Source organism: Oncorhynchus keta, chromosome 1 (genome assembly GCF_023373465.1).
Source record: "Oncorhynchus keta strain PuntledgeMale-10-30-2019 chromosome 1, Oket_V2, whole genome shotgun sequence".
Classification (NCBI taxonomy): Eukaryota; Metazoa; Chordata; class Actinopteri; order Salmoniformes; family Salmonidae; genus Oncorhynchus; species Oncorhynchus keta.
Window position 1 is genome coordinate 9,159,462 of NC_068421.1, and position 26,597 is coordinate 9,186,058.

At 43.1% G+C, this 26,597-nt stretch overlaps 1 protein-coding gene across 37 annotated transcripts; it reads left to right on the plus strand.

Annotated features, from left to right (window-relative positions):
* Positions 1–14,190: 14,190 nt before the first annotated feature.
* Positions 14,191–23,612, plus strand: LOC118371921 (arylacetamide deacetylase). Of its 37 annotated transcripts, none has more exons than XR_008090530.1 (7): positions 14,191–14,474; positions 16,729–16,957; positions 19,388–19,457; positions 21,089–21,260; positions 21,399–23,042; positions 23,101–23,216; positions 23,275–23,612. XR_008090530.1 is itself a non-coding variant. In XM_035757578.2 (5 exons), exons 1-5 carry the CDS (start codon positions 14,334–14,336, stop codon positions 22,017–22,019), a joined length of 1,233 nt encoding a protein of 410 aa, XP_035613471.1. In that variant the 5' UTR covers positions 14,191–14,333; the 3' UTR covers positions 22,020–23,612. The 37 variants fall into 37 exon arrangements, 1 of the variants encoding a protein (XP_035613471.1); XR_008090578.1 differs by having other exon boundaries at positions 21,399–22,984; positions 23,043–23,158; positions 23,217–23,612; XR_008090526.1 differs by having other exon boundaries at positions 21,399–22,984; positions 23,043–23,158.
* The last annotated feature ends 2,985 nt before the right edge of the window (positions 23,613–26,597 follow it).

Sequence of the window (26,597 nt, forward strand, 5' to 3'; positions counted from 1 at the left end):
AGCTGTAGCTGTACCTCCAACTGTAGCTGTAGTTGTACCTCCCACTGTAGCTGTAGCTGTACCTCCCACTGTAGCTGTAGTTGTACCTCCCACTGTAGCTGTACCTCCAACTGTAGCTGTAGTTGTACCTCCCACTGTAGCTGTAGTTGTACCTCCCACTGTAGCTGTAGTTGTACCTCCCACTGTAGCTGTAGTTGTACCTCCCACTGTAGCTGTAGCTGTACCTCCCACTGTAGCTGTAGCTGTACCTCCCACTGTAGCTGTAGCTGTACCTCCCACTGTAGCTGTAGTTGTACCTCCAACTGTAGCTGTACCTCCCACGATAGCTGTACCTCCCACTATAGTTGTACCTCCCACTGTAGCTGTAGTTGTACCTCCAACTGTAGCTGTACCTCCCACGATAGCTGTACCTCCCACTATAGTTGTACCTCCCACTGTAGCTGTAGTTGTACCTCCCACTGTAGCTGTACCTCCAACTGTAGCTGTACCTCCCACTGTAGCTGTACCTCCCACGATAGCTGTACCTCCCACTATAGCTGTACCTCCCACTATAGCTGTAGTTGTACCTCCCACTGTAGCTGTAGTTGTACCTCCAACTGTAGCTGTACCTCCCACGATAGCTGTACCTCCCACTATAGTTGTACCTCCCACTGTAGCTGTAGTTGTACCTCCAACTGTAGCTGTAGCTGTACCTCCAACTGTAGCTGTAGTTGTACCTCCCACTGTAGCTGTAGTTGTACCTCCCACTGTAGCTGTAGTTGTACCTCCAACTGTAGCTGTACCTCCCACGATAGCTGTACCTCCCACTATAGTTGTACCTCCCACTGTAGCTGTAGTTGTACCTCCCACTGTAGCTGTACCTCCCACTGTAGCTGTACCTCCCACTGTAGCTGTACCTAGTTGTACCTCCCACTATAGCTGTACCTCCCACTATAGCTGTACCTCCCACTATAGCTGTACCTCACACTATAGCTGTACCTCCCACTATAGCTGTACCTCCTACTGTAGCTGTACCTCCCACTGTAGCTGTAGTTGTACCTCCCACTGTAGCTGTAGTTGTACCTCCCACTGTAGCTGTACCTCCCACTATAGCTGTAGTTGTAGCCTCCCACTGTAGCTGTAGTTGTACCTCCCACTGTAGCTGTACCTCCCACTGTAGCTGTACCTCCCACGGTAGCTGTACCTCCCACTGTAGCTGTAGTTGTACCTCCCACTATAGCTGTACCTCCCACTATAGCTGTACCTCCCACTATAGCTGTACCTCCCACTATAGCTGTACCTCCCACTGTAGCTGTACCTCCTACTGTAGCTGTACCTCCCACTGTAGCTGTACCTCCCACTGTAGCTGTACCTCCCACTATAGCTGTACCTCCCACTATAGCTGTACCTCCCACTGTAGCTGTACCTCCTACTGTAGCTGTACCTCCCACTGTAGCTGTACCTCCCACTATAGCTGTACCTCCCACTATAGCTGTACCTCCCACTGTAGCTGTACCTCCCACTATAGCTGTACCTCCCCCACTCCCACAGCTGTACCTCCCACTGTAGCTGTACCTCCCACTATAGCTGTACCTCCCACTATAGCTGTACCTCCCACTGTAGCTGTACCTCCCACTGTAGCTGTACCTCCCACTGTAGCTGTACCTCCCACTATAGCTGTACCTCCCACTATAGCTGTACCTCCCACTATAGCTGTACCTCCCACTATAGCTGTACCTCCCACTGTAGCTGTACCTCCCACTATAGCTGTACCTCCCACTGTAGCTGTACCTCCCACTGTAGCTGTACCTCCCACTATAGCTGTACCTCCCACTGTAGCTGTACCTCCCACTATAGCTGTACCTCCCCTGTAGCTGTAGCTGTACCTCCCACTGTAGCTGTACCTCCCACTATAGCTGTACCTCCCACTATAGCTGTACCTCCCACTATAGCTGTACCTCCCACTGTAGCTGTACCTCCCACTGTAGCTGTACCTCCTACTGTAGCTGTACCTCCCACTGTAGCTGTACCTCCCACTGTAGCTGTACCTCCCACTGTAGCTGTACCTCCCACTATAGCTGTACCTCCCACTGTAGCTGTACCTCCCACTATAGCTGTACCTCCCACTGTAGCTGTACCTCCCACTGTAGCTGTACCTCCCACTGTAGCTGTACCTCCCACTGTAGCTGTAACTAGGCGTTTCCAAACTCTCTGTCTGTGGGACCTCCCACTGCAGCTGAGACTAGCTGTACCTCTCTATATATATATATAGCTGTACCTATATGGGAGCTGTACCTCACACAGCAGGAGACTCTCTCTCTCTCTCTATATATATATATATATGGGAGTTGTTCACACAGCAGGAGACTCTCTCTCTCTCTATATATATATATATGGGAGTTGTTCTCCAGCAGGAGACTCTCTCTCTCTATATATATATATATGGGAGTTGTTCACACAGCAGGAGACTCTCTCTCTATATATGGGAGTCGTTCACACAGCAGGAGACCTCTCTCTCTATATATATATGGGAGTCTTTCACACAGCAGGAGACTCTCTCTCTCTATATATATATGGGAGTCTTTCACACAGCAGGAGACTCTCTCTCTCTCTCTATATATGGGAGTCTTTCACACAGCAGGAGACTCTCTCTCTATATATATATATATATGGGAGTTGTTCACACAGCAGGAGACTCTCTCTCTCTATATATATATATATGGGAGTTGTTCACACAGCAGGAGACTCTCTCTCTCTCTCTATATATGGGAGTTGTTCACACAGCAGGAGACTCTCTCTCTCTCTATGTGGGAGTCTTTCACACAGCAGGAGACTCTCTCTCTCTCTCTCTATATGGGAGTTGTTCACACAGCAGGAGACTCTCTCTCTCTCTATATGGGAGTCTTTCACACAGCAGGAGACTCTCTCTCTCTCTCTATGTGGGAGTCTTTCACACAGCAGGAGACTCTCTCTCTCTCTCTATATGGGGTCTTTCACACAGCAGGAGACTGTCTCTCTCTCTCTATGTGGGAGTCTTTCACACAGCAGGAGACTCACCTCTCTCTATATATGGGAGTTGTTCACACAGCAGGAGACTCTCTGTCTCTCTCTATGTGGAGTCTTTCACACAGCAGGAGACTCTCTCTCTCTCTACTATGTGGAGTCTTTCACACAGCAGGAGACTCTCTCTTTCTCTCTATGTGGGAGTCTTTCACACAGCAGGAGACTCTCTCTCTCTCTCTCTCTCTCTCTCTCTCTCTCTCTCTCTCTCTCTATATGGGAGTCGTTCACACAGCAGGAGACTCTCTCTCTCTCTCTATATGTGGGAGTCTTTCACACAGCAGGAGACTCTCTCTCTCTCTCTATGTGGGAGTCTTTCACACAGCAGGAGACTCTCTCTTTCTCTCTGGGAGTCTTTCACACAGCAGGAGACTCTCTCTCTCTCTCTCTCTCTCTACTCTCTCTCTCTCTCTCTCTCTCTATATATATGGGAGTCTTTCACACAGCAGGAGACTGTCTCTCTCTCTCTATATGTGGGAGTCTTTCACACAGCAGGAGACTCTCTCTCTCTCTATGTGGGAGTCTTTCACACAGCAGGAGACTCTCTCTCTCTCTCTATGTGGGAGTCTTTCACACAGCAGGAGACTCTCTCTCTCTCTATATATATGTGGTAGTCTTTCACACAGCAGGAGACTCTCTCTCTCTATATATATATATGGTAGTTGTTCACACAGCAGGAGACTCTCTCTCTCTCTATAGGGAGAGGGAGTCGTTCACACAGCAGGAGACTCTCTCTCTCTCTATATGGGAGTCTTTCACACAGCAGGAGACTCTCTCTCTCTCTCTCTCTCTCTATATGGGAGTCTTTCACACAGCAGGAGACTCTCTCTCTCTCTCTCTCTCTCTCTATGTGGGAGTCGTTCACACAGCAGGAGACTCTCTCTCTCTCTATATATATATGGTAGTCTTTCACACAGCAGGAGACTCTCTCTCTCTCTATATATATATATGGTAGTCTTTCACACAGCAGGAGACTCTCTCTCTCTATATATATATATGGTAGTTGTTCACACAGCAGGAGACTCTCTCTCTCTCTATATATATATGGGAGTCTTTCACACAGCAGGAGACTCTCTCTCTCTCTCTCTCTGTGGGAGACAGAAAGTCTAGAGAATATTTTTCTCATCTTGCCAAACATTCAGACATTTCTATGCCGGTACCTCCTTTCTTCTCCCTGAGTCATCCATCCGTGTTACATACACACACCCAAAATAAACATAGGGTGTTGAGCCTCGTGTCGCAGCCTAAAGAAAGTTACCAGCCTGGAAGCCTCACACATTGACAGGTCCCCTGCTGACAAGTCGATGAGGAGGAGAGACGCAGAGAATATACATAAAGGAAGGAGAGGTGTTGTAAGATATACTGGTGCTGAGAGACATACACCAGAGAAGGTACATAAAGGAGGGAGAGGTGTTGTAAGATATACTGGTACTGAGAGACATACACCAGAGAAGGTACATGAAGGAGGGAGAGGCGTTGTAAGATATACTGGTGCTGAGAGACATACACCAGAGAAGGTACATAAAGGAGGGAGAGGTGTTGTAAGATATACTGGTGCTGAGAGACATACACCAGAGAAGGTACATAAAGGAGGGAGAGGTGTTGTAAGATATACTGGTACTGAGAGACATACACCAGAGAAGGTACATAAAGGAGGGAGAGGTGTTGTAAGATATACTGGTGCTGAGAGACATACACCAGAGAAGGTACATAAAGGAGGGAGAGGTGTTGTAAGATATACTGGTACTGAGAGACATACACCAGAGAAGGTACATAAAGGAGGGAGAGGTGTTGTAAGATATACTGGTACTGAGAGACATACACCAGAGAAGGTACATAAAGGAGGGAGAGGTGTTGTAAGATATACTGGTGCTGAGAGACATACACCAGAGAAGGTACATAAAGGAGGGAGAGGTGTTGTAAGATATACTGGTACTGAGAGACATACACCAGAGAAGGTACATAAAGGAGGGAGAGGTGTTGTAAGATATACTGGTACTGAGAGACATACACCAGAGAAGGTACATAAAGGAGGGAGAGGTGTTGTAAGATATACTGGTGCTGAGAGACATACACCAGAGAAGGTACATAAAGGAGGGAGAGGTGTTGTAAGATATACTGGTACTGAGAGACATACACCAGAGAAGGTACATAAAGGAGGGAGAGGTGTTGTAAGATATACTGGTGCTGAGAGACATACACCAGAGAAGGTACATAAAGGAGGGGAGAGGTGTTGTAAGATATACTGGTGCTGAGAGACATACACCAGAGAAGGTACATAAAGGAGGGAGAGGTGTTGTAAGATATACTGGTGCTGAGAGACATACACCAGAGAATGTACATAAAGGAGGGAGAGGTGTTGTAAGATATACTGGTACTGAGAGACATACACCAGAGAAGATACATAAAGGAGGGAGAGGTGTTGTAAGATATACTGGTGCTGAGAGACATACACCAGAGAAGGTACATAAAGGAGGGAGAGGAGTTGTAAGATATACTGGTGCTGAGAGACATACACCAGAGAAGGTACATAAAGGAGGGAGAGGAGTTGTAAGATATACTGGTGCTGAGAGACATACACCAGAGAAGGTACATAAAGGAGGGAGAGGTGTTGTAAGATATACTGGTGCTGAGAGACATACACCAGAGAAGGTACATAAAGGAGGGAGAGGTGTTGTAAGATATACTGGTACTGAGAGACATACACCAGAGAAGGTACATAAAGGAGGGAGAGGTGTTGTAAGATATACTGGTACTGAGAGACATACACCAGAGAAGGTACATAAAGGAGGGAGAGGTGTTGTAAGATATACTGGTACTGAGAGACATACACCAGAGAAGGTACATAAAGGAGGGAGAGGTGTTGTAAGATATACTGGTGCTGAGAGACATACACCAGAGAAGGTACATAAAGGAGGGAGAGGTGTTGTAAGATATACTGGTACTGAGAGACATACACCAGAGAAGGTACATGAAGGAGGGAGAGGCGTTGTAAGATATACTGGTGCTGAGAGACATACACCAGAGAAGGTACATAAAGGAGGGAGAGGTGTTGTAAGATATACTGGTGCTGAGAGACATACACCAGAGAAGGTACATAAAGGAGGGAGAGGTGTTGTAAGATATACTGGTGCTGAGAGACATACACCAGAGAATGTACATAAAGGAGGGAGAGGTGTTGTAAGATATACTGGTACTGAGAGACATACACCAGAGAAGATACATAAAGGAGGGAGAGGTGTTGTAAGATATACTGGTGCTGAGAGACATACACCAGAGAAGATACATAAAGGAGGGAGAGGTGTTGTAAGATATACTGGTACTGAGAGACATACACCAGAGAAGGTACATAAAGGAGGGAGAGGTGTTGTAAGATATACTGGTGCTGAGAGACATACACCAGAGAAGGTACATAAAGGAGGGAGAGGTGTTGTAAGATATACTGGTGCTGAGAGACATACACCAGAGAAGGTACATAAAGGAGGGAGAGGTGTTGTAAGATATACTGGTACTGAGAGACATACACCAGAGAAGGTACATAAAGGAGGGAGAGGTGTTGTAAGATATACTGGTGCTGAGAGACATACACCAGAGAAGGTACATAAAGGAGGGAGAGGTGTTGTAAGATATACTGGTGCTGAGAGACATACACCAGAGAAGGTACATAAAGGAGGGAGAGGTGTTGTAAGATATACTGGTGCTGAGAGACATACACCAGAGAAGGTACATAAAGGAGGGAGAGGTGTTGTAAGATATACTGGTGCTGAGAGACATACACCAGAGAAGGTACATAAAGGAGGGAGAGGTGTTGTAAGATATACTGGTGCTGAGAGACATACACCAGAGAAGGTACATAAAGGAGGGAGAGGTGTTGTAAGATATACTGGTACTGAGAGACATACACCAGAGAAGGTACATAAAGGAGGGAGAGGTGTTGTAAGATATACTGGTGCTGAGAGACATACACCAGAGAAGGTACATAAAGGAGGGAGAGGAGTTGTAAGATATACTGGTGCTGAGAGACATACACCAGAGAAGGTACATAAAGGAGGGAGAGGTGTTGTAAGATATACTGGTGCTGAGAGACATACACCAGAGAAGGTACATAAAGGAGGGAGAGGTGTTGTAAGATATACTGGTGCTGAGAGACATACACCAGAGAAGGTACATAAAGGAGGGAGAGGTGTTGTAAGATATACTGGTGCTGAGAGACATACACCAGAGAAGGTACATAAAGGAGGGAGAGGTGTTGTAAGATATACTGGTACTGAGAGACATACACCAGAGAAGGTACATAAAGGAGGGAGAGGTGTTGTAAGATATACTGGTGCTGAGAGACATACACCAGAGAAGGTACATAAAGGAGGGAGAGGAGTTGTAAGATATACTGGTGCTGAGAGACATACACCAGAGAAGGTACATAAAGGAGGGAGAGGTGTTGTAAGATATACTGGTGCTGAGAGACATACACCAGAGAAGGTACATAAAGGAGGGAGAGGTGTTGTAAGATATACTGGTGCTGAGAGACATACACCAGAGAAGGTACATAAAGGAGGGAGAGGTGTTGTAAGATATACTGGTGCTGAGAGACATACACCAGAGAAGGTACATAAAGGAGGGAGAGGTGTTGTAAGATATACTGGTGCTGAGAGACATACACCAGAGAAGGTACATAAAGGAGGGAGAGGTGTTGTAAGATATACTGGTGCTGAGAGACATACACCAGAGAAGGTACATAAAGGAGGGAGAGGTGTTGTAAGATATACTGGTGCTGAGAGACATACACCAGAGAAGGTACATAAAGGAGGGAGAGGTGTTGTAAGATATACTGGTGCTGAGAGACATACACCAGAGAAGGTACATAAAGGAGGGAGAGGTGTTGTAAGATATACTGGTACTGAGAGACATACACCAGAGAAGGTACATAAAGGAGGGAGAGGTGTTGTAAGATATACTGGTGCTGAGAGACATACACCAGAGAAGGTACATAAAGGAGGGAGAGGAGTTGTAAGATATGCTGGTGCTGAGAGACATACACCAGAGAAGGTACATAAAGGAGGGAGAGGTGTTGTAAGATATACTGGTACTGAGAGACATACACCTACACATACAACAACAACAGAGTTACACAGGGAATAAACAAAACATACATAAAATGGAGCACACAAAAAAAATAAAAGTATCCCTGTATGCACCTGGAATTAGACAACATAACATGTGTGAACCACCGTTCCAAATAGAAAGAAATGTACAAACAGAAGCGGTACATAAAGGGAATGGTGGTCACATCTCCAACCTGCTGGTGCTACAGGAGGACGGTATTTATAGCAGCTCCAGTATGCAGCAATAGAAGTTCAAATAACGCTACTGTAGTGATGGAGGGAGAGGAGTGGGACCAGGGCTGGTTGTCCTCTTGGCTAAAGTTAGTCAGTATAAAAGACAGCTAACCAGCTAATTTAGCTAGCTAAAATACAATAGTATGGGAAGCTTATAGCACAACATGCTAGCGGACTTTCAGAAGACAAATACACATCAATAAACGCTATACTGTACTAGTTGTAAACCGTGATGGAATGTATAAATATATATCTAGAATCTGGAAATAATACAGAATGGTAAATGTTAGAGAAGGAACTCCTCTTTCGATGTTTTTTCCCATCTTAAGTTTTACTTGAAGGAGTCAAATCAGTGGGCTTCTATATAAACATTAGTTTTTCTAAATATATTAAGCTTTACGAAAAGCTTCATGGCTTTTGGAACAGAGAAAATCAACTATACCATTTTCCTACTTTGAAAAAAGAACTTCACAGAAGTCATTTGCATTTTCTGCAAACACAACAGGTGAAAAAACAAAGAGTAAACAAATGCTTGATTTCAAAACGTGTGAAATTAAGAAAGACAGGCACTTTATTCACCTGTTTATGGCAGAAAGACAGGCACTTCATTCACCTGTTTATGGCAGAAAGACAGGCACTTTATTCACCTGTTTATGGCAGAAAGACAGGCACTTCATTCACCTGTTTATGGCAGAAAGACAGGCACTTTATTCACCTGTTGAGAAAAGACACGCTGAAAAATCACGTGTAAAAATGTACACCAAGCGATTAGAAGTTTTGACTGTTGGACTTTATTTAAGACGCATGACACTGTGCCGCTGTTCTGAACGCACGCGTAGTAAGGGACACATTTCCTGGGTCTGAACTGACCACGCTGTCGCCCCTCCCACCTCCATATCCGGGACTTTGACTTTCTTTGACTTCCGGTCTTTTCGAGATGAGTCGCTTATTCAGGGAGGGAGGAGATGTTTCTTAATATGGATCAAAGTGTTAAAATTAGTCAATTACATTTAGCAAATGCAGACGCTACAGCAAGGCGTTTGTGAGATAAATGAATGAAGAAATTGAAAACAACTTTTTCCACATTGCATTACAACTACAAAGCTGACGCTGGATTGCTAAATTAGTTTATTTTCATTGAAATAGCATGGCTTGTTAGCTAGTTAGCCATAGTTTTCTGTCTAGACTCTAGCCTGTAACTAATGGTTGTTACGTTGTGGAACAGAGCAATAGTTATTTGTACTTGTCATTTGGTTGAGACTAACGTTAGTTAGAAAATAATTGTTTACTTTGTGTATATTTGTTGTGTAATTGGTTGGCTTTGCTAGTTAGCAAGCTGAGATTGATTTGCTCAAATTGTCTAACTTAGCTATAGGCTAATGTTTTAAGAGAACTGGCTAGCTCCCTGCAGAATCTAGAGTAGAGAATGTGGAATAAGATCTGTCTGGTGCAGTGCCCAGACGAGGTGTGAGCAAACTGCTACAGAGAGTAGTTATATTTCAAGGTTGAACCAATGCAATAAGTATTTTATTGGCTTGCTAAATTAGCTGCTTTTCCTGCAAAATGTCTATCTGATAAAGTTGTTAGTTCAAATTATTGTTCTTCTTTTGCAACGTTACAGCCACAACATCATAATCAAGTACTCAAGCATCCGCAGACCAGCGAGGAGGAGGAACGTGTATAGAACATGAATTACTAGCTCGTTATATCAGAGACATTTTATTGGCTATATTGCTAAATGAGCTGCTTTTCCTGAAAATGTGTATTTGATAAAGCAACACTCTTAGAAGAAAATGTGCTATTGCGACCTGGAATGAAACCCCAAAATGGTTCTACCTGGAACCGAAAAGGGTTATACTATGGGGACAGCTGAAGAACACTTTTTTTCTAAGTGTATCTAGTTGTTCTATTGCAATGTCCATGTTACAGCCACAAGTTGATGATCAGGTAGTCAAGCGCCTGAAGATCAGCAGGGAGGAGAAAAAAGCCTGCTATGGATGAGCAAGCTAGAACAATAACAACTAGCTCTATCAGATAAACATGTTCAGGAAAAGCAGGGAGGGAGTGAGCTAGTAGTAGTGACATTATTATTATTTGAAACCTCACATGCTCATAATCTGTATCTGTTATATTTAAGCAATAAGGCACGTCAGGGGTTTGTGGTATATGGCCAATATACCATGGCTAAGGGCTGTTCTTACGCACGATGCAATGCAGAGTGCCTGGATACAGCCCTTAGCCCTGCTATATTGGCCATATACCCCAAACCCCTGACGTGCCTTATTTCTATTAACTGTTTACAAACGTAATTACAACAGTAAACAAGTAATATTGACTCATACCTGTGGTATACGGTCTGATATATATATACCATGGCTTGTTACAGTATCTGTCTCATGTTGTACTGATCATCAATACGAACAAGACCTGAATTCTGTTGAATTGTCAACTGGTCTAAATTCTTATTAGGAAGATGTTGTTGTTCAGAAAGACGTGTGTGTATATATATGACTGTTGGATGTTCACAGGAATCTCCAAATGCCATGTTGAACGAGCACCACGGATGAAGGAGGGGGAGGAAAACAGACAGCTTCTTTCTCCCACATCTTCACCAAGTCATACAATGTTTACTTCATGAACAACTGTTACATCAGAAATAAATACATTCTTTTAGTTTATTCAGTTTTTTTTTAATGCTGGAAGTGAGTAATTTAGCAGGTAAATAATAATAATAATATATGCCATTTAGCTGACGCTTTTATCCAAAGCGACTTACAGTCATGTGTGCATACATTCTACGTATGGGTGGTCCCGGGAATCGAACCCACTACCCTGGCGTTACAAGCGCCATGCTCTACCAACTGAGCCACAGAAGGACCACAAGTCTATAGTGTAATGTATTGTTTTGGAACATTTGTTAAATATCTATCCAGTTAAAACTCACTTATTATGTTATGCTTGTTAAAATGTTTTATACTGTTACTTTTTACATGCTGAAACAGTGCCATTAGTTTTGAGCTAGACTATGATAGGGGAAATGTCTACTGTAAATGTCTACTACCTTTTTAAAAATGTGGTTGATGAATGAGAATAGCATGTTTTTGAATAGTTTTGTTGCTACTGTCTGGTGAGGAAGTGAGCAATATGGAATACATTGGAGGAGGAAGGGAGAATTAATGGGCTATTTTCAAAACATTGGAATACCAACTTGAGCGGTGCCGTCTCAGTTTGCAACACATTTTCACACGGACACATATATATATATGTACACTGAACAAAAATATAAATGTAAAGTGTTGGTCTCGTGTTTCAAGAGCTGAAATAAAAGATCCCAGAAATGTTCCATACGCACGAGAATTTCACCTTTATTTAACCAGGTAGGCCTAGTTGAGAACAAATTATCATTTGCAACTGCGACTTGGCCAAGATAAAGCGTAGAAATTCGACACACAACAACACAGAGTCACACATGGAGTAAAACAAACATACAGATAAATAATACAGTAGAAGGGAGTTAAAGGCAATAAATAGGCCATGGTGGTGGAAGTAATTACAATATAGCAATTAAACACTGGATTGGTAGATGTGCAGAACATTAATGTGTAAGTAAAGATACTGGGGTGCAAAGGAGCAAGATAAATAAATAAACACTGTATGGGGATGAGGTAGATAGATGGGCTGTTTACAGATGGGTTATGTATAGGTGCAGTGAAGAAGGTTATTTATCTGAAATGTTGTGAATCCTGGTCCTTCCACCGCTGCCTCAATAACAGTTTATATATTCCCTTTTTAGAAAACATTTTGAATTCAGCCTTTGTGGTTTGGAATGTATAGTGACTATTATTGATTCAATTTATTTATCAAACAAATGGGGGTTTGGAAAAGTTGGTACTTTTCGAAAAAACAATCCCCTCTGGTGGATGTAAAGTGTCATAACTTTATTTTTTAAATATCCTTAATATTTAGTTTGAAACTTCAGACAAGGAAAAATTATGGATAGCTAATTAAAATTTTAAAAAATCCCTCTCTATGAATTATGAATACTTTGCTTTTTTTTCAATACATAAATGTTTTTTAAATCACAAAATGCGACGTTAGCTACCAAATATAAAATGTTAAGGAATTATCCCAAAACAACTACAAAAACTCAATTCCTTATCCAATAGGCTGTACAGGTGTAATGAACGAGTGTAAAAATGACCATAACAAGTGTTCTAATCACCTGTAAACACACATTGAACAGGGTTAATGAACGAGTGTTCTAATCACCTGTAAACACACATTGAACAGGGTTAATGAACGAGTGTAAAAATCACCTGTAAACACACATTGAACAGGGTTAATGAACGAGTGTTCTAATCACCTGTAAACACACATTGAACAGGGTTAATGAACGAGTGTAAAAATCACCTGTAAACACACATTGAACAGGGTTAATGAACGAGTGTAAAAATCACCTGTAAACACACACTGAACAGGGTTAATGAACGAGTGTAAAAATCACCTGTAAACACACACTGAACAGGGTTAATGAACGAGTGTAAAAATCACCTGTAAACACACATTGAACAGGGTTAATGAACGAGTGTAAAAATCACCTGTAAACACAGTGAACAGGGTTCTAAAAATCACCTGTAAACACACATTGAACAGGGTTAATGAACGAGTGTAAAAATCACCTGTAAACACACATTGAACAGGGTTAATGAACGAGTGTAAAAATCACCTGTAAACACACATTGAACAGGGTTAATGAACGAGTGTAAAAATCACCTGTAAACACACATTGAACAGGGTTAATGAACGAGTGTTAAAAATCACCTGTAAACACACATTGAACAGGGTTAATGAACGAGTGTAAAAATCACCTGTAAACACACATTGAACAGGGTTAATGAACGAGTGTTCTAATCACCTGTAAACACACATTGAACAGGGTTAATGAACGAGTGTTCTAATCACCTGTAAACACACATTGAACAGGGTTAATGAACGAGTGTAAAAATCACCTGTAAACACACATTGAACAGGGTTAATGAACGAGTGTTCTAATCACCTGTGAACAGGGTGAACGAGTGTAAAAATCACCTGTAAACACACATTGAACAGGGTTAATGAACGAGTGTAAAAATCACCTGTAAACACACATTGAACAGGGTTAATGAACGAGTGTAAAAATCACCTGTAAACACACATTGAACAGGGTTAATGATTGAACGAAGTGTTCTAATCACCTGTAAACACACATTGAACAGGGTTAATGAACGAGTGTTCTAATCACCTGTAAACACACATTGAACAGGGTTAAAAATCACCTGTAAACACACACTGAACAGGGTTAATGAACGAGTGTTCTAATCACCTGTAAACACACATTGAACAGGGTTAATGAACGAGTGTAAAAATCACCTGTAAACACACACTGAACAGGGTTAATGAACGAGTGTTCTAATCACCTGTAAACACACATTGAACAGGGTTAATGAACGAGTGTTCTAATCACCTGTAAACACACATTGAACAGGGTTAATGAACGAGTGTAAAAATCACCTGTAAACACACATTGAACAGGGTTAATGAACGAGTGTTCTAATCACCTGTAAACACACATTGAACAGGGTTAATGAACGAGTGTTCTAATCACCTGTAAACACACATTGAACAGGTGAAAAAAATCACGTGTACAGAAAATGACATTTGATACTTGAAAAAAGCAAGTGTAAAAATGATAATAACAAGACGTGTTCCGGGTAGGACGTTTTGAACCTCTTGGCCTTCCATACGTCATGCTCGCTTATAAAGATCAGATAACTCTTAACACGTGCTTTCATATCTGGCTGGCTCAGTTCCAGAATGAATCCACTATTACGCTCTGCTCGGATTGAAGTGACTTGTTAACAAGCAAAACTGACACAGTTTCTTTCTGCTTTCTTCCATCAATAGCTGGGGACTCGTAAAATGCGGTTGAAAGGCATATTTTTACTCCTGTCTTTAGGAGCGTTCACATCTTATTATGTTTACCAGCCCATTCCAGACGAGATAGAGGAGAGATGGAAACTCATGTTGACCGACTGCTTCTTCAGAAGTCTCAGCCACCTGGTAAAAATACTTTGAGTTGATTAACAATGACCTATTATATTCGTTTTTGATTCAGAAAATTTGAGGCTGGTGTATTCTGTTGTGTTTTTAATATTGTGATTTTACTATCAAGGGGGAATCATACTTAAAGTTACGCTTCTCCGATGTGCGTGGGAGTCATGCGTAAAACTCATAAATTTTTATATAAATCAATACTGTTTTTATGATGTTTGACTGGAATGAAATTGTTATTGGCCAGTCCTTTGGCACGGTACACAGCCTAGTTAGTAGCGTAGTACATGGATTCCGCTGAGGTTGTTGGGTACATGCAGACATGCAGAATGACAGTCGCACCAGATTATATTAGACGTTAATCCAGCTATTGTAGTCCTGCTCACCTGTTCTAATTATAGACCCTAATAAAGAAAATCGATGCTTTATGAACGGAGGCACCAGATGAGACGACTGTTTATATCCCAGCATGACACCAGAGACGTTTATCAATTATAGATAATATATAATTCGACATTGTTCAAAGTATGTATTTCAAATTATAATATATATATTATACAGAGAGAAATGTTTAAATTAAACTGAATTCCCCCTGACTATGTCTTCTTATTATTATTTGGAGAAAAAATATCTCCATTGAACTGGGTCCAGATAAAAGTGTTGTCCAGAAGAATCAACTGAAATAATCTCTGCAAATGAACATACAGTATAAATCGTTTATTAAAACGACAATAATTCACTCTGTTCCAGTTGAGTGAAACAAATGCATTTTGATTGAGGACCAAGGGGTGAAGTTCTCCTGGTATTCAGTCAGCGATTTGTATAACATTTTTACAATAGAATTCTCCACGGTCATGCCTGTCTCTGTCCTAGAGCAAGGACGGAGTCTTTACTGACATGTTTAGCCGGTGCATGGCACGCATAGACACTAAATAACAACAGGACTGTAGATCCCCTCTGGTGGACAGCTTGGGGCCTTCTGGTGGACAGCTTGGGGCCTTCTGGTGGACAGCTTGGGGCCTTCTGGTGGACAGCTTGGGGCCTTCTGGTGGACAGCTTGGGGCCTTCTGGTGGACTGCTTGGGGCCCTTCTGGTGGACAGCTTGGGGCCCTTCTGGTGGACAGCTTGGGGCCCTTCTGGTGGACAGCTTGGGGCCCTTCTGGTGGACAGCTTGGGGCCCTTCTGGTGGACAGCTTGGGGCCCTTCTGGTGGACAGCTTGGGGCCTTCTGGTGGACAGCTTGGGGCCCTTCTGGTGGACAGCTTGGGACCTTCTGGTGGACAGCTTGGGACCTTCTGGTGGACAGCTTGGGGCCTTCTGGTGGACAGCTTGGGCCTTGACTGTAGATCCCCTCTGAAGCTCACACGAATCAGCGGAAAGCCCTTTACTCCCAAACGTGTTCCTCTCTTGTTTAATTGCAGTTAATGAACATGTAATTACCTCAGATTTGAAACTAAGATTTATTTATCTTTATCCATATCTTTTTATCCATATTTCTCTCTTCCTCCCCCCTCTTCTTCCCCCTCTTCTTCCCCCTCTTTCCCTCTTCCTCTCTCCCTATGTTTTGTCCTCCCTCACAACATCCCTTCTGTATGCATTTATTAATTCTCTTCCCCTGGTCTCCTTCTGGTCTCTTCCTTCTGGTCTCTTCCCCTGGTCTCCTTCTGGTCTCTTCCTTCTGGTCTCTTCCCTGGTCTCTTCCTTCTGGTCTCTTCCCCTGGTCTCCTTCTGGTCTCTTCCTTCTGGTCTCTTCCCCTGGTCTCTTCCTTCTGGTCTCTTCCTTCTGGTCTCTTCCCCTGGTCTCCTTCTGGTCTCTTCCTTCTGGTCTCTTCCTTCTGGTCTCTTCCTTCTGGTCTCTTCCCCTGGTCTCTTCCTTCTGGTCTCTTCCTTCTGGTCTCTTCCTTCTGGTCTCTTCCTTCTGGTCTCTTCCTTCTGGTCTCTTCCTTCTGGTCTCTTCCTTCTGGTCTCTTCCCCTGGTCTCTTCCTTCTGGTCTCTTCCCCTGGTCTCTTCCTTCTGGTCTCTTCCTTCTGGTCTCTTCCTTCTGGTCTCTTCCTTCTGGTCTTCTTCCCCTGGTCTTCTTCCCCTGGTCTTCTTCCCCTGGTCTTCTTCCCCTGGTCTTCTTCCCTGGTCTTCTTCCCTGGTCTTCTTCCCCTGGTCTTCTTCCCCTGGTCTTCTTCCTTGTCTCTTTCTTGTGGTCTCCTTCTCTCTGCTTTTCATCTCTCTACCGCTCTGCTCCAACATGCCTCTTCATCTCTCTCTGCAGGCAGACTTCAGTGAGCTGCTGGGGTTGAAGGACTACATGGGGGTGATGATGTTCATCACGTTCGCTGAGCGGGTGGTGCCCGTGTCAGACCAACGTGTGCACGTCACGGAGGAGCTGTTTGATGAGGTGGAGGTGGTGGTGTACCAGCCCAAACTGCAGGGCGGAGACACTGAGCTGAGGAGAGCAGTCATATACCTGCACGGAGGAGGCTGGTGCCTGGGCAGCGCCAGTGAGTAGCGGATTTACATGTGCATTTGTGATCACAGGTTGTGTCGATCAAGGGAGGAAATGAAAGGTGCATTGAATGGCAAAAGGATGTTGGAATCCGGCCAGCATAATGTGATGTCGTAGGGGTTCAGTGGGCTGAATGTCGGCACTGGGAATCGAGCCAAGAAAGAACCAGAGGCCCCAGCGATATGGGGGAGGGGAATGGGCAGGGTATATGCCAATGAAATACTGTAGTTTTTACTATAGTCAAAAAAAAGTAGTGTTTTTACGGACCGTGATGTTTTTGCGGATATTACTGTAGTATTTACTATAGTATTCTAGTGTATACTACAACATTCTATAGTAAATACGAGACATGATTGAGCGATACAACAGTGTGTAGTGTGGTGTACAATGGTGTGTAGTGTAAAAGTGTGTAGTATACAACAGTGTGTAGTGTAAAAGTGTGTAGTATACAACAGTGTGTAGTATACAACAGTGTGTAGTATAAAAGTGTGTAGTATAAAAGTGTGTAGTGTAAAAGTGTGTAGTGTAAAAGTAGTGTAAAAGTGTGTAGTGTAAAAGTAGTGTAAAAGTGTGTAGTGTAAAAGTGTGTAGTGTAGTACAGTGTAGTACAGTGTAGTGTAGTACAGTGTAGTGTAGTACAGTGTAGTGTAGTACAGTGTAGTACAGTGTAGTGTAGTAGTACTACAGTGTCAGTGTACTGTAGTGTAGTGTAGAAGGACAGTATGTAGTGTAGTGTAGAACAGTGTAGTGTAGAACAGTGTGTAGTGTAGTGTAGAACAGTGTGTGTAGTGTAGAACAGTGTGTACAGTGTGTAGTGTAGAACAGTGTGTAGTGTAGAACAGTGTGTAGTGTAGAACAGTGTGTAGTGTAGAACAGTGTGTAGTGTAGAACAGTGTGTAGTGTAGAACAGTGTGTAGTGTAGAACAGTGTGTAGTGTAGAACAGTGTGTAGTGTAGAACAGTGTGTAGTGTAGAACAGTGTGTAGTGTAGAACAGTGTGTAGTGTAGAACAGTGTGTAGTGTAGAACAGTGTGTAGTGTAGAGGTCGACCGATTATGATTTTAACGCCGATACGGATGAATCTACTGTATTATTTAATTTTTTAATATTTATAATAATGACAATTACAACAATACGGAATGCAGAATGAACACTATTTTAACTTAATATAAAAACATAAATAAAATCTGTTTAGTCTCAAATAAATAATGAAATGTTAAATTTGGTTTAAATAATGCAAAAACAAAGTGTTGGAGAAGGAAGTAAAAGCGCAATATGTGCCATTTAAAAAAAAAAAAGCAAAAACATGAGAACATATGAAAGCTGGTGGTTCAATATTCCCAGTTCTTCAATATTCCCAGTTCTTCAATATTCCCAATTCTTCAATATTCCCAGTTAAGAAGTTTTAGGTGGTAGTTATTATAGGAATTATGATGCGTCAACTGTTTCTCTCTATACCATTTGTATTTCATATACAGTTAAACTCAGAAGTTTACATACACCTTAGCCAAATACATTTAAACTCAGATTTTCACAGATTTCTGACATTTAATCCTAGTATAAATTCCCTGTTTTAGGTCAGTTACGATCACCACTTTATTTTAAGAATGTGAAATGTCAGAATAATAGTAGAATGATTTATTTCAGTGTTCATTTCTTTCATCACATTCCCAGTGGGTCAGAAGTTTACATACATTCAATTAGTATTTGGTAGCATTGCCTTTTTAAATTGTTTAACTTGGGTCAAATCTTTTGGGTTGCCTTCCACAAGCTTCCCAAAATAAGTTGGGTGAATTTTTGCCCACTCCAATTAACAGGTGGTTAATTAACAGGCGGTTGATTATATGCAACGCAGGACAAGCTAGTTAACTACATATGGTTTATTACAAGGTTAACTAGTGATTATGTTAAGATTGATTGTTTTTTATAAGATAAGTTTATTGCTAGCTAGCAACTTACCTTGGCTCCTTGCTGCACTCGCGTAACAGGTGGTCAGCCTGTCACGCAGTCTACTCACGGAATGCAATGTAATCGGCCATAATCGGTGTCCAAAAATGCCCATTTACGGATTTGTTATGAAAACTTGAAATCGCCGGTCAACCTCTAGTGTATGGTATTCTACAGTTTACTATAGAATTAATTTACACTCTGTTTACCCTCCACGTCTCCTGAGGAACATTAGCTCCGTTTAAGCTGTTCAGCACAGAGACCGTGGTGAATCATTTGACAAGTGGTAACCAAAGGCAATCATTTGACAAGTGTCATGTTGTGCCTGGAATCTGCTGTGCGTTTGTTACTTTCCAGGACTACGAGAGTATTGAGAATGAGATGCTCAACATACTATTGAGTACGTTGCAGCTGTTGATGATATAATATGATATTAGATCTAGTCTCTGATGGCTCTCTGCTCTCCTCTCTGTGTGCAGGAATGGGACCATATGACCTCCTGGCTAGGCAGATGGTCATGGATCTGAACTCTGTGGTCGTGTCTGTAGAGTGAGTATATCTTTGCTGTGTATCTGACATGCAGCCGGTGTTATGATACACATCTTGTGTACAGTAGTACTAAGGGTGAGAGTGAGATGGTGGGTGTACAGTAGTACTAAAGGTGAGAGTGAGATGGTGTGTGTACAGTAGTACTAAGGGTGAGAGTGAGATGGTGGGTGTGTACAGTAGTACTAAGGGTGAGAGCGAGATGGTGTGTGTGTACAGTAGTACTAAGGGTGAGAGTGAGATGGTGGGTGTGTACAGTAGTACTAAGGGTGAGAGAGAGAGTGTGTGTGCAGTAGTACTAAGGGTGAGAGAGAGAGTGTGTGTGCAGTAGTACTAAGGGTGAGAGCGAGATGGTGTGTGTGCAGTCTGCCAGCTAAATTCCTGTGGGTGTACAGTAGTACTAAGGTTGAGAGCGAGATGGTGGGTGTGTACAGTAGTACTAAGGGTGAGAGTGAGATGGTGGGTGTGTACAGTAGTACTAAGGGTGAGAGCGAGAGAGTGTGTGTACAGTAGTACTAAGGGTGAGAGAGAGTGTGTGTGTGCAGTCTACCAGCCAAATTCCTGTCAACATTCCAATGCTAAAATGTTTTATTCTCTAAACTGCTTCATGTGTTCATGGGCTGAATTATGACTTTATTATACAGTATCATTATGACTTGTCTTATCTGCACACCATCTAATGAAAAGCAATGCTCTTGTATCAGCTAGCCTTTGGTCCTACACAGTAGATAGAACAACCTCCTCATCCTGTATAATCTAATGTCCATTGCTCGTGTTTCTTGGCCCAAGAAAGTTTCTTCTTATTGGTGTCCTTTAGCAGTGGTTTCTTTACAGCAATTTGACAATGAAGGCCTGATTCACACAGTCTCCTCAACAATTGATGTTGAGATGTCTGTTACTTGAACTCTGAAGCATTTATTTGGGCTGCAATTTCCGAGGCTGGTAACTGTAATGAACTTTTCCTCTGTAGCAGAGGTAACTATGGGTCTTCCTTTCCTGTGGCGGTCCTCATGAGAGCCAGTTTCATCACAGTGCTTGATGGCTTTTGCAACTGCACTTGAAGAAACTTTAAAAGTTCTTGAAGGTCAGACAATTTGGAAAACTTAATGTCTTAAATGACAGTCCATCATTACTTTATCTGCACATTTGAGTTGTTTTTGCCATAATATGGACTTGGTCTTTTACCAAATAGACAATCTTCTGTATACCACCCTTACCTAGTCACAACACAACTGATTGGCTCAAACGCATTAAGAAGGAAAGAAATTCACAATTTCCCTTTCAACAAGGCACACCTGTTAATTTAGATGCATTCCAGGTGACTACCTCATGAAGCTGGTTGAGAGAATGCCAAGAGTGTGCAAAGCTGTCTTCAAGGCAAAGGATGGCTACTTTGAAGAATCTCAAATATGAAATATATTTTGATTTGTTAAACACTTTTTTGATTACTACATGATTGCATATGTTATTTGATAGATTTGATGTCTTCACTATTATTCTACAATGTAGAAATAAACTCCTTAATGAGCAGGTATTCTGCACTACTTTTGACCGTTAGTGTACCTCAGCTGGTACACAAACGTGTTTCCCAGGTGTGATGACCTGAATTCTATCTAACCCCTGTTTCTTCCCAGGTACCGCCTGGCCCCCGAGCACCATTTCCCCGTCCCCTATGAGGACGTGTACCGGGCGGTGAAGCACTTCCTCCAGATGGGGGTGCTGGCCCAGTACTCTGTAGACCCGGGACGCATCGCTGTATCTGGGGACAGCGCCGGGGGAAACCTGGCTGCTGCCGTGTCCCAGCAGGTTAGCTGTGTGTGTTAAAAAAGCAGTATTATCTATCCACTGTTTTGATCTATAATTAGCTGAGATTAGGAGGAGCCATCCAAGGCTGCAGTACAGTACAGACCACAAGTTCTAATGGTCCTGTGTGTGTGCCTCCAGCTGCAGCAGGATCCAGAACAGCAGTTGCAGCTGAAGGTCCAGGCCCTGCTCTACCCTGTGCTGCAGGCTCTGGACCTCAATACTCCATCCTACCAGCAGAACCAGAACATGCCTATCCTGCCCCGTACCCTAATGGTGCGCTTCTGGAGCGAGTACTTCACCAGCAACAAGACCTTCTTCAGGGCCATGATGACCAACACTCACAACAGCCCAGAGTCCGCTGCTCTGCTCAAATTCGTCAACTGGGGTGCCTTCCTGCCAGAGTCCTACCGGGGCAAGTACAACTACAGCGCTCCGGTTGTGGCGTTGTCGGCGGGAGGGGCGGGGTCGGACAGGCCATCGCGCTCCATCGCTGACCCCCGGGCCTCGCCCCTGCTGGTCCCGGATGCCGCTCTACGCTCGCTACCGAAGGCCTACGTTCTGACGTGCGAGTACGATGTGCTGCGGGACGACGGGGTGATGTATGCCGCGCGCTTGCGTCGCGCCGGAGTCGAGGTGACTCACGAACACTACGCCAGAGGTTTCCACGGCGCCCTCATGTTCACCATGTGGCCAACCGACTTCCTGATTGGACGCACGATGACAGAAAACTTAATCAGATGGCTGCAGCATAACTTGTAGAAAACAGAAAAAATAGTTATGGTGTTTCAATGTTCATTCCTGTTTCCCATAGCAACCCTGCACCCGTTATGTGCTGCTGTACTTTACGTTTAGTCTCTTTGGTTGTTTTTACTCATCTTTTGTTATTGTTTTTTTAAACAAACTAAAGCACTGTCTGTTTGTAAATCAAAAGGGCACCTACTAAGGCTTTTTGCACTCTGATACTACATCCCCACAACAATACCAGATGCCAGTCAAAAACTGGTCAAAAACTGGTTAGCCTGGATTTTCTAATCACCAAGGAAACCAATGATGCAGACACAACTGATGCCAGATACAAGACGTTTGATGAAGCCAAGTGTTGTACATTTCACGTTGGACATCTGGTTCTGCAGCTGAATTCACTATAATAGCCTGAGTGTTTTATTAGCAGAATCCCTACGGCCACAGGGAGAAAGACGAGGACGAATGGTAGTTTGGTGTTGTCTTTTAGAATTGAGTGGGTATGGATATATTGTTTGTCGAGGACCAGTCCAGATTACTAGGGAGGAACATTGTTGTCTTGAGTTCTTCTCATCCCCTAAAGGCCTGTTAGGCTCAGTGATCATGTGAGGTGTAGTGAGCCTGTTATCATCTCACCTTTCTGTCTCAAACCGGCCCTGTGACATGGAAGGATCAACACGAGGGGGAAGGACAAGGGGTTAAGGAAACCCCCCTACAGCATGTCAGGCTCGAGGTCTTTTTGTAGTCTGAGCATGTAGCTGTTATTGAGGTTGAACAGAGCTGCAGTCAGCAGTAGCTTAGAGCTGCAGGTCTCCCTATCGGTTCCCCAGCTGACACTCCTCCTGTAACAGTAGCTTAGAGCTGCAGGTCTCCCTATCGGTTCCCCAGCTGACACTCCTTCTGTAACAGTAGCTTAGAGCTGCAGGTCTCCCTATCGGTTCCCCAGCTGACACTCCTCCTGTAACAGTAGCTTAGTGCTGCAGGTCTCCCTATCGGTTCCCCAGCTGACACGGCTCCTGTAACAGTAGCTTAGAGCTGCAGGTCTCCCTATCGGTTCCCCAGCTGACACTCCTCCTGTAACAGTAGCTTAGAGCTGCAGGTCTCCCTATCGGTTCCCCAGCTGACACTCCTCCTGTAACAGTAGCTTAGAGCTGCAGGTCTCCCTATCGGTTCCCCAGCTGACACTCCCCCTGTAACAGTAGCTTAGTGCTGCAGGTCTCCCTATCGGTTCTCCAGCTGACACTCCTCCTGTAACAGTAGCTTAGAGCTGCAGGTCTCCCTATCGGTTCCCCAGCTGACACTCCTCCTGTAACAGTAGCTTAGAGCTGCAGGTCTCCCTATCGGTTCCCCAGCTGACACTCCTCCTGTAACAGAAACATCTTGTTGGGGGAAACGATGCTCCGTGTTCTTTATCATGGGATGAATCAGGCTTGATGACTTGCACACATAATATAGACATCTAATCTGAGATACTATTTTGTTTTGCTTCAGTATTCACCTTACAAATCCTTGTAAATATCATGACTGTCATGTGTAGTGTTTTTGTTTTTCATGTGAAATACAGAGAATTGAATATGTGCATAATAAAATGACCTGATGGTCTGCTTCCCATGCAATCTCCATAGACCAACATTGGCAGTAGAATGGCCTGTACTGAAGAGCTCAGTGACTTTCAATATGGCACCTTTTTTGAATTAGTTAAAACCCAAACCAAACTAGTTGTTTGTAAAGAGACAGTGAGAGGTATGGAGAGAGGAAGCAAAAGCCAAGAAAAATACACATTACTTTATAAGGACCGAATTCTAACAATTCTGCCAAGCTTGATACAGCTTCAATTAGCACTGACGTGTCAAGTGAGAGTTGTCAAAGCCCTTTAGCCCAACAATGGCAGGAGAGTCGCACAGTCTACCCCAACCAAATGGAGAGGCCTTAGAAGCTGCCTCCCGCTGTTCAGAGGTAATTAAAATACAGTACCCTGTGTATGTAAAGAATAATGCAAGAAAATAAGACAAAATGAAGCTCCTTATGGAAAATCAAGAGACCCTTTTTTACTGACTATCACAAAAATGGGACCATCAGCAACCTTCCACACAGACCATCCCCTGACATGGCACAGTGCTCAATTAGCACACTACCCCTTTGTTACGAGAGGGGGGGGGGATGTTAACTTCTTGATACACCCATCCCTTTAGCGGGATCATTTTCATCAAACACCCGCTGAATTGCAGCGCGCCAAATTAAATTACTAAAAATACAAGTGCAATATAGCAAAACACAGTTTAGCTTATTGTTAATCCACCTGGCGTGTCAGATTTAAATACAGCTTTTCGGGGAAAGCGTAACAAGCGTCTATTGTAAGAATATCTCTCTCAGTAGACTAAATATTACAAACACTAGCAGCCAAGTCGATTGGTCACGAAAGTCAGAAAAGCAATAGATTAAATCGCTTACCTTTCATGATCTTTGGTTTTTTGCACTCACGAGACTCCCAGTTTCCAGCAATACTGTGAAAAGTATTAACAAAATGGAATTGCATTGAAAAGTCATCATCTCAGTGAATGATGTGTTTTCACTGCAGTCATTTAGGCTGCATTGTCTCTGATGGGGAATAGGAGCTGAAGTAAAATAAGGAGCTGAAAATAAGGAGCTGAAGCTGGAAAGCTGGTAGATTTATATTACTGCTGTGGGAGAGAGAGATGGTTTATATTACTGCTGTGGGAGAGAGAGAGAGAGATGGTTTATATTACTGCTGTGGGAGAGAGAGAGATGGTTTATATTACTGCTGTGGGAGAGAGAGATGGTTTATATTACTGCTGTGAGAGAGAGAGAGAGATGGTTTATATTACTGCTGTGGGAGAGAGAGATGGTTTATATTACTGCTGTGGGAGAGAGAGATGGTTTATATTACTGCTGTGAGAGAGAGAGAGATGGTTTATATTACTGCTGTGGGAGAGAGAGATGGTTTATATTACTGCTGTGGGAGAGAGAGATGGTTTATATTACTGCTGTGGGAGAGAGAGAGATGGTTTATATTACTGCTGTGGAGAGAGAGAGATGGTTTATATTACTGCTGTGGGGGAGAGAGAGAGATGGTTTATATTACTGCTGTGGGAGAGAGAGAGATGGTTTATATTACTGCTGTGGGAGAGAGAGAGATGGTTTATATTACTGCTGTGGGAGAGAGAGAGATGGTTTATATTACTGCTGTGGGAGAGAGAGAGAGAGATGGTTTATATTACTGCTGTGGGAGAGAGAGAGATGGTTTATATTACTGCTGTGGGAGAGAGAGATGGTTTATATTACTGCTGTGGGAGAGAGAGATGGTTTATATTACTGCTGTGGGAGAGATAGGAGAGAGAGAGAGAGATGGTTTATATTACTGCTGTGGGAGAGAGAGATGGTTTATATTACTGCTGTGGGAGAGAGAGAGATGGTTTATATTACTGCTGTGGGAGAGATGGTTTATATTACTGCTGTGGAGAGAGAGATGGTTTATATTACTGCTGTGAGAGAGAGAGAGATGGTTTATATTACTGCTGTGGGAGAGAGAGAGATGGTTTATATTACTGCTGTGGGAGAGAGAGAGAGAGAGATGGTTTATATTACTGCTGTGGGAGAGAGAGATGGTTTATATTACTGCTGTGGGAGAGAGAGAGATGGTTTATATTACTGCTGTGGGAGAGAGAGATGGTTTATATTACTGCTGTGGGAGAGAGAGAGATGGTTTATATTACTGCTGTGAGAGAGAGAGAGATGGTTTATATTACTGCTGTGGGAGAGAGAGAGATGGTTTATATTACTGCTGTGAGAGAGAGAGATGGTTTATATTACTGCTGTGAGAGAGAGAGAGATGGTTTATATTACTGCTGTGAGAGAGAGAGATGGTTTATATTACTGCTGTGGAGAGAGAGAGATGGTTTATATTACTGCTGTGAGAGAGAGAGAGATGGTTTATATTACTGCTGTGGGAGAGAGAGAGATGGGAGAGAGAGAGATGGTTTATATTACTGCTGTGGGGAGAGAGAGATGGTTTATATTACTGCTGTGGGAGAGAGAGATGGTTTATATTACTGCTGTGGGAGAGAGAGAGATGGTTTATATTACTGCTGTGGAGAGAGAGATGGTTTATATTACTGCTGTGGGAGAGAGAGATGGTTTATATTACTGCTGTGAGAGAGAGAGATGGTTTATATTACTGCTGTGGAGAGAGAGAGATGGTTTATATTACTGCTGTGGGGGAGAGAGAGATGGTTTATATTACTGCTGTGGGGAGAGAGAGATGGTTTATATTACTGCTGTGAGAGAGAGAGATGGTTTATATTACTGCTGTGAGAGAGAGAGATGGTTTATATTACTGCTGTGGGAGAGAGAGATGGTTTATATTACTGCTGTGGGAGAGAGAGATGGTTTATATTACTGCTGTGGGAGAGAGAGAGATGGTTTATATTACTGCTGTGGAGAGAGAGAGATGGTTTGTATTACTGCTGTGGGAGAGAGAGAGATGGTTTATATTACTGCTGTGAGAGAGAGAGATGGTTTATATTACTGCTGTGGAGAGAGAGAGATGGTTTATATTACTGCTGTGGGGAGAGAGAG

Excerpts from the sequence above, each read along its gene's own strand:
- LOC118371921 (XM_035757578.2), top strand. The coding sequence starts at position 14,334 with ATGCGGTTGAAAGGCATATTTTTACTCCTGTCTTTAGGAGCGTTCACA. Across the intron at positions 14,475-16,728 it reads TCAGAAGTCTCAGCCACCTG|GCAGACTTCAGTGAGCTGCT; the intron begins GTAAAAATACTT and ends CTCTCTCTGCAG. Across the intron at positions 21,261-21,398 it reads CTGCTGCCGTGTCCCAGCAG|CTGCAGCAGGATCCAGAACA; the intron begins GTTAGCTGTGTG and ends GTGTGCCTCCAG.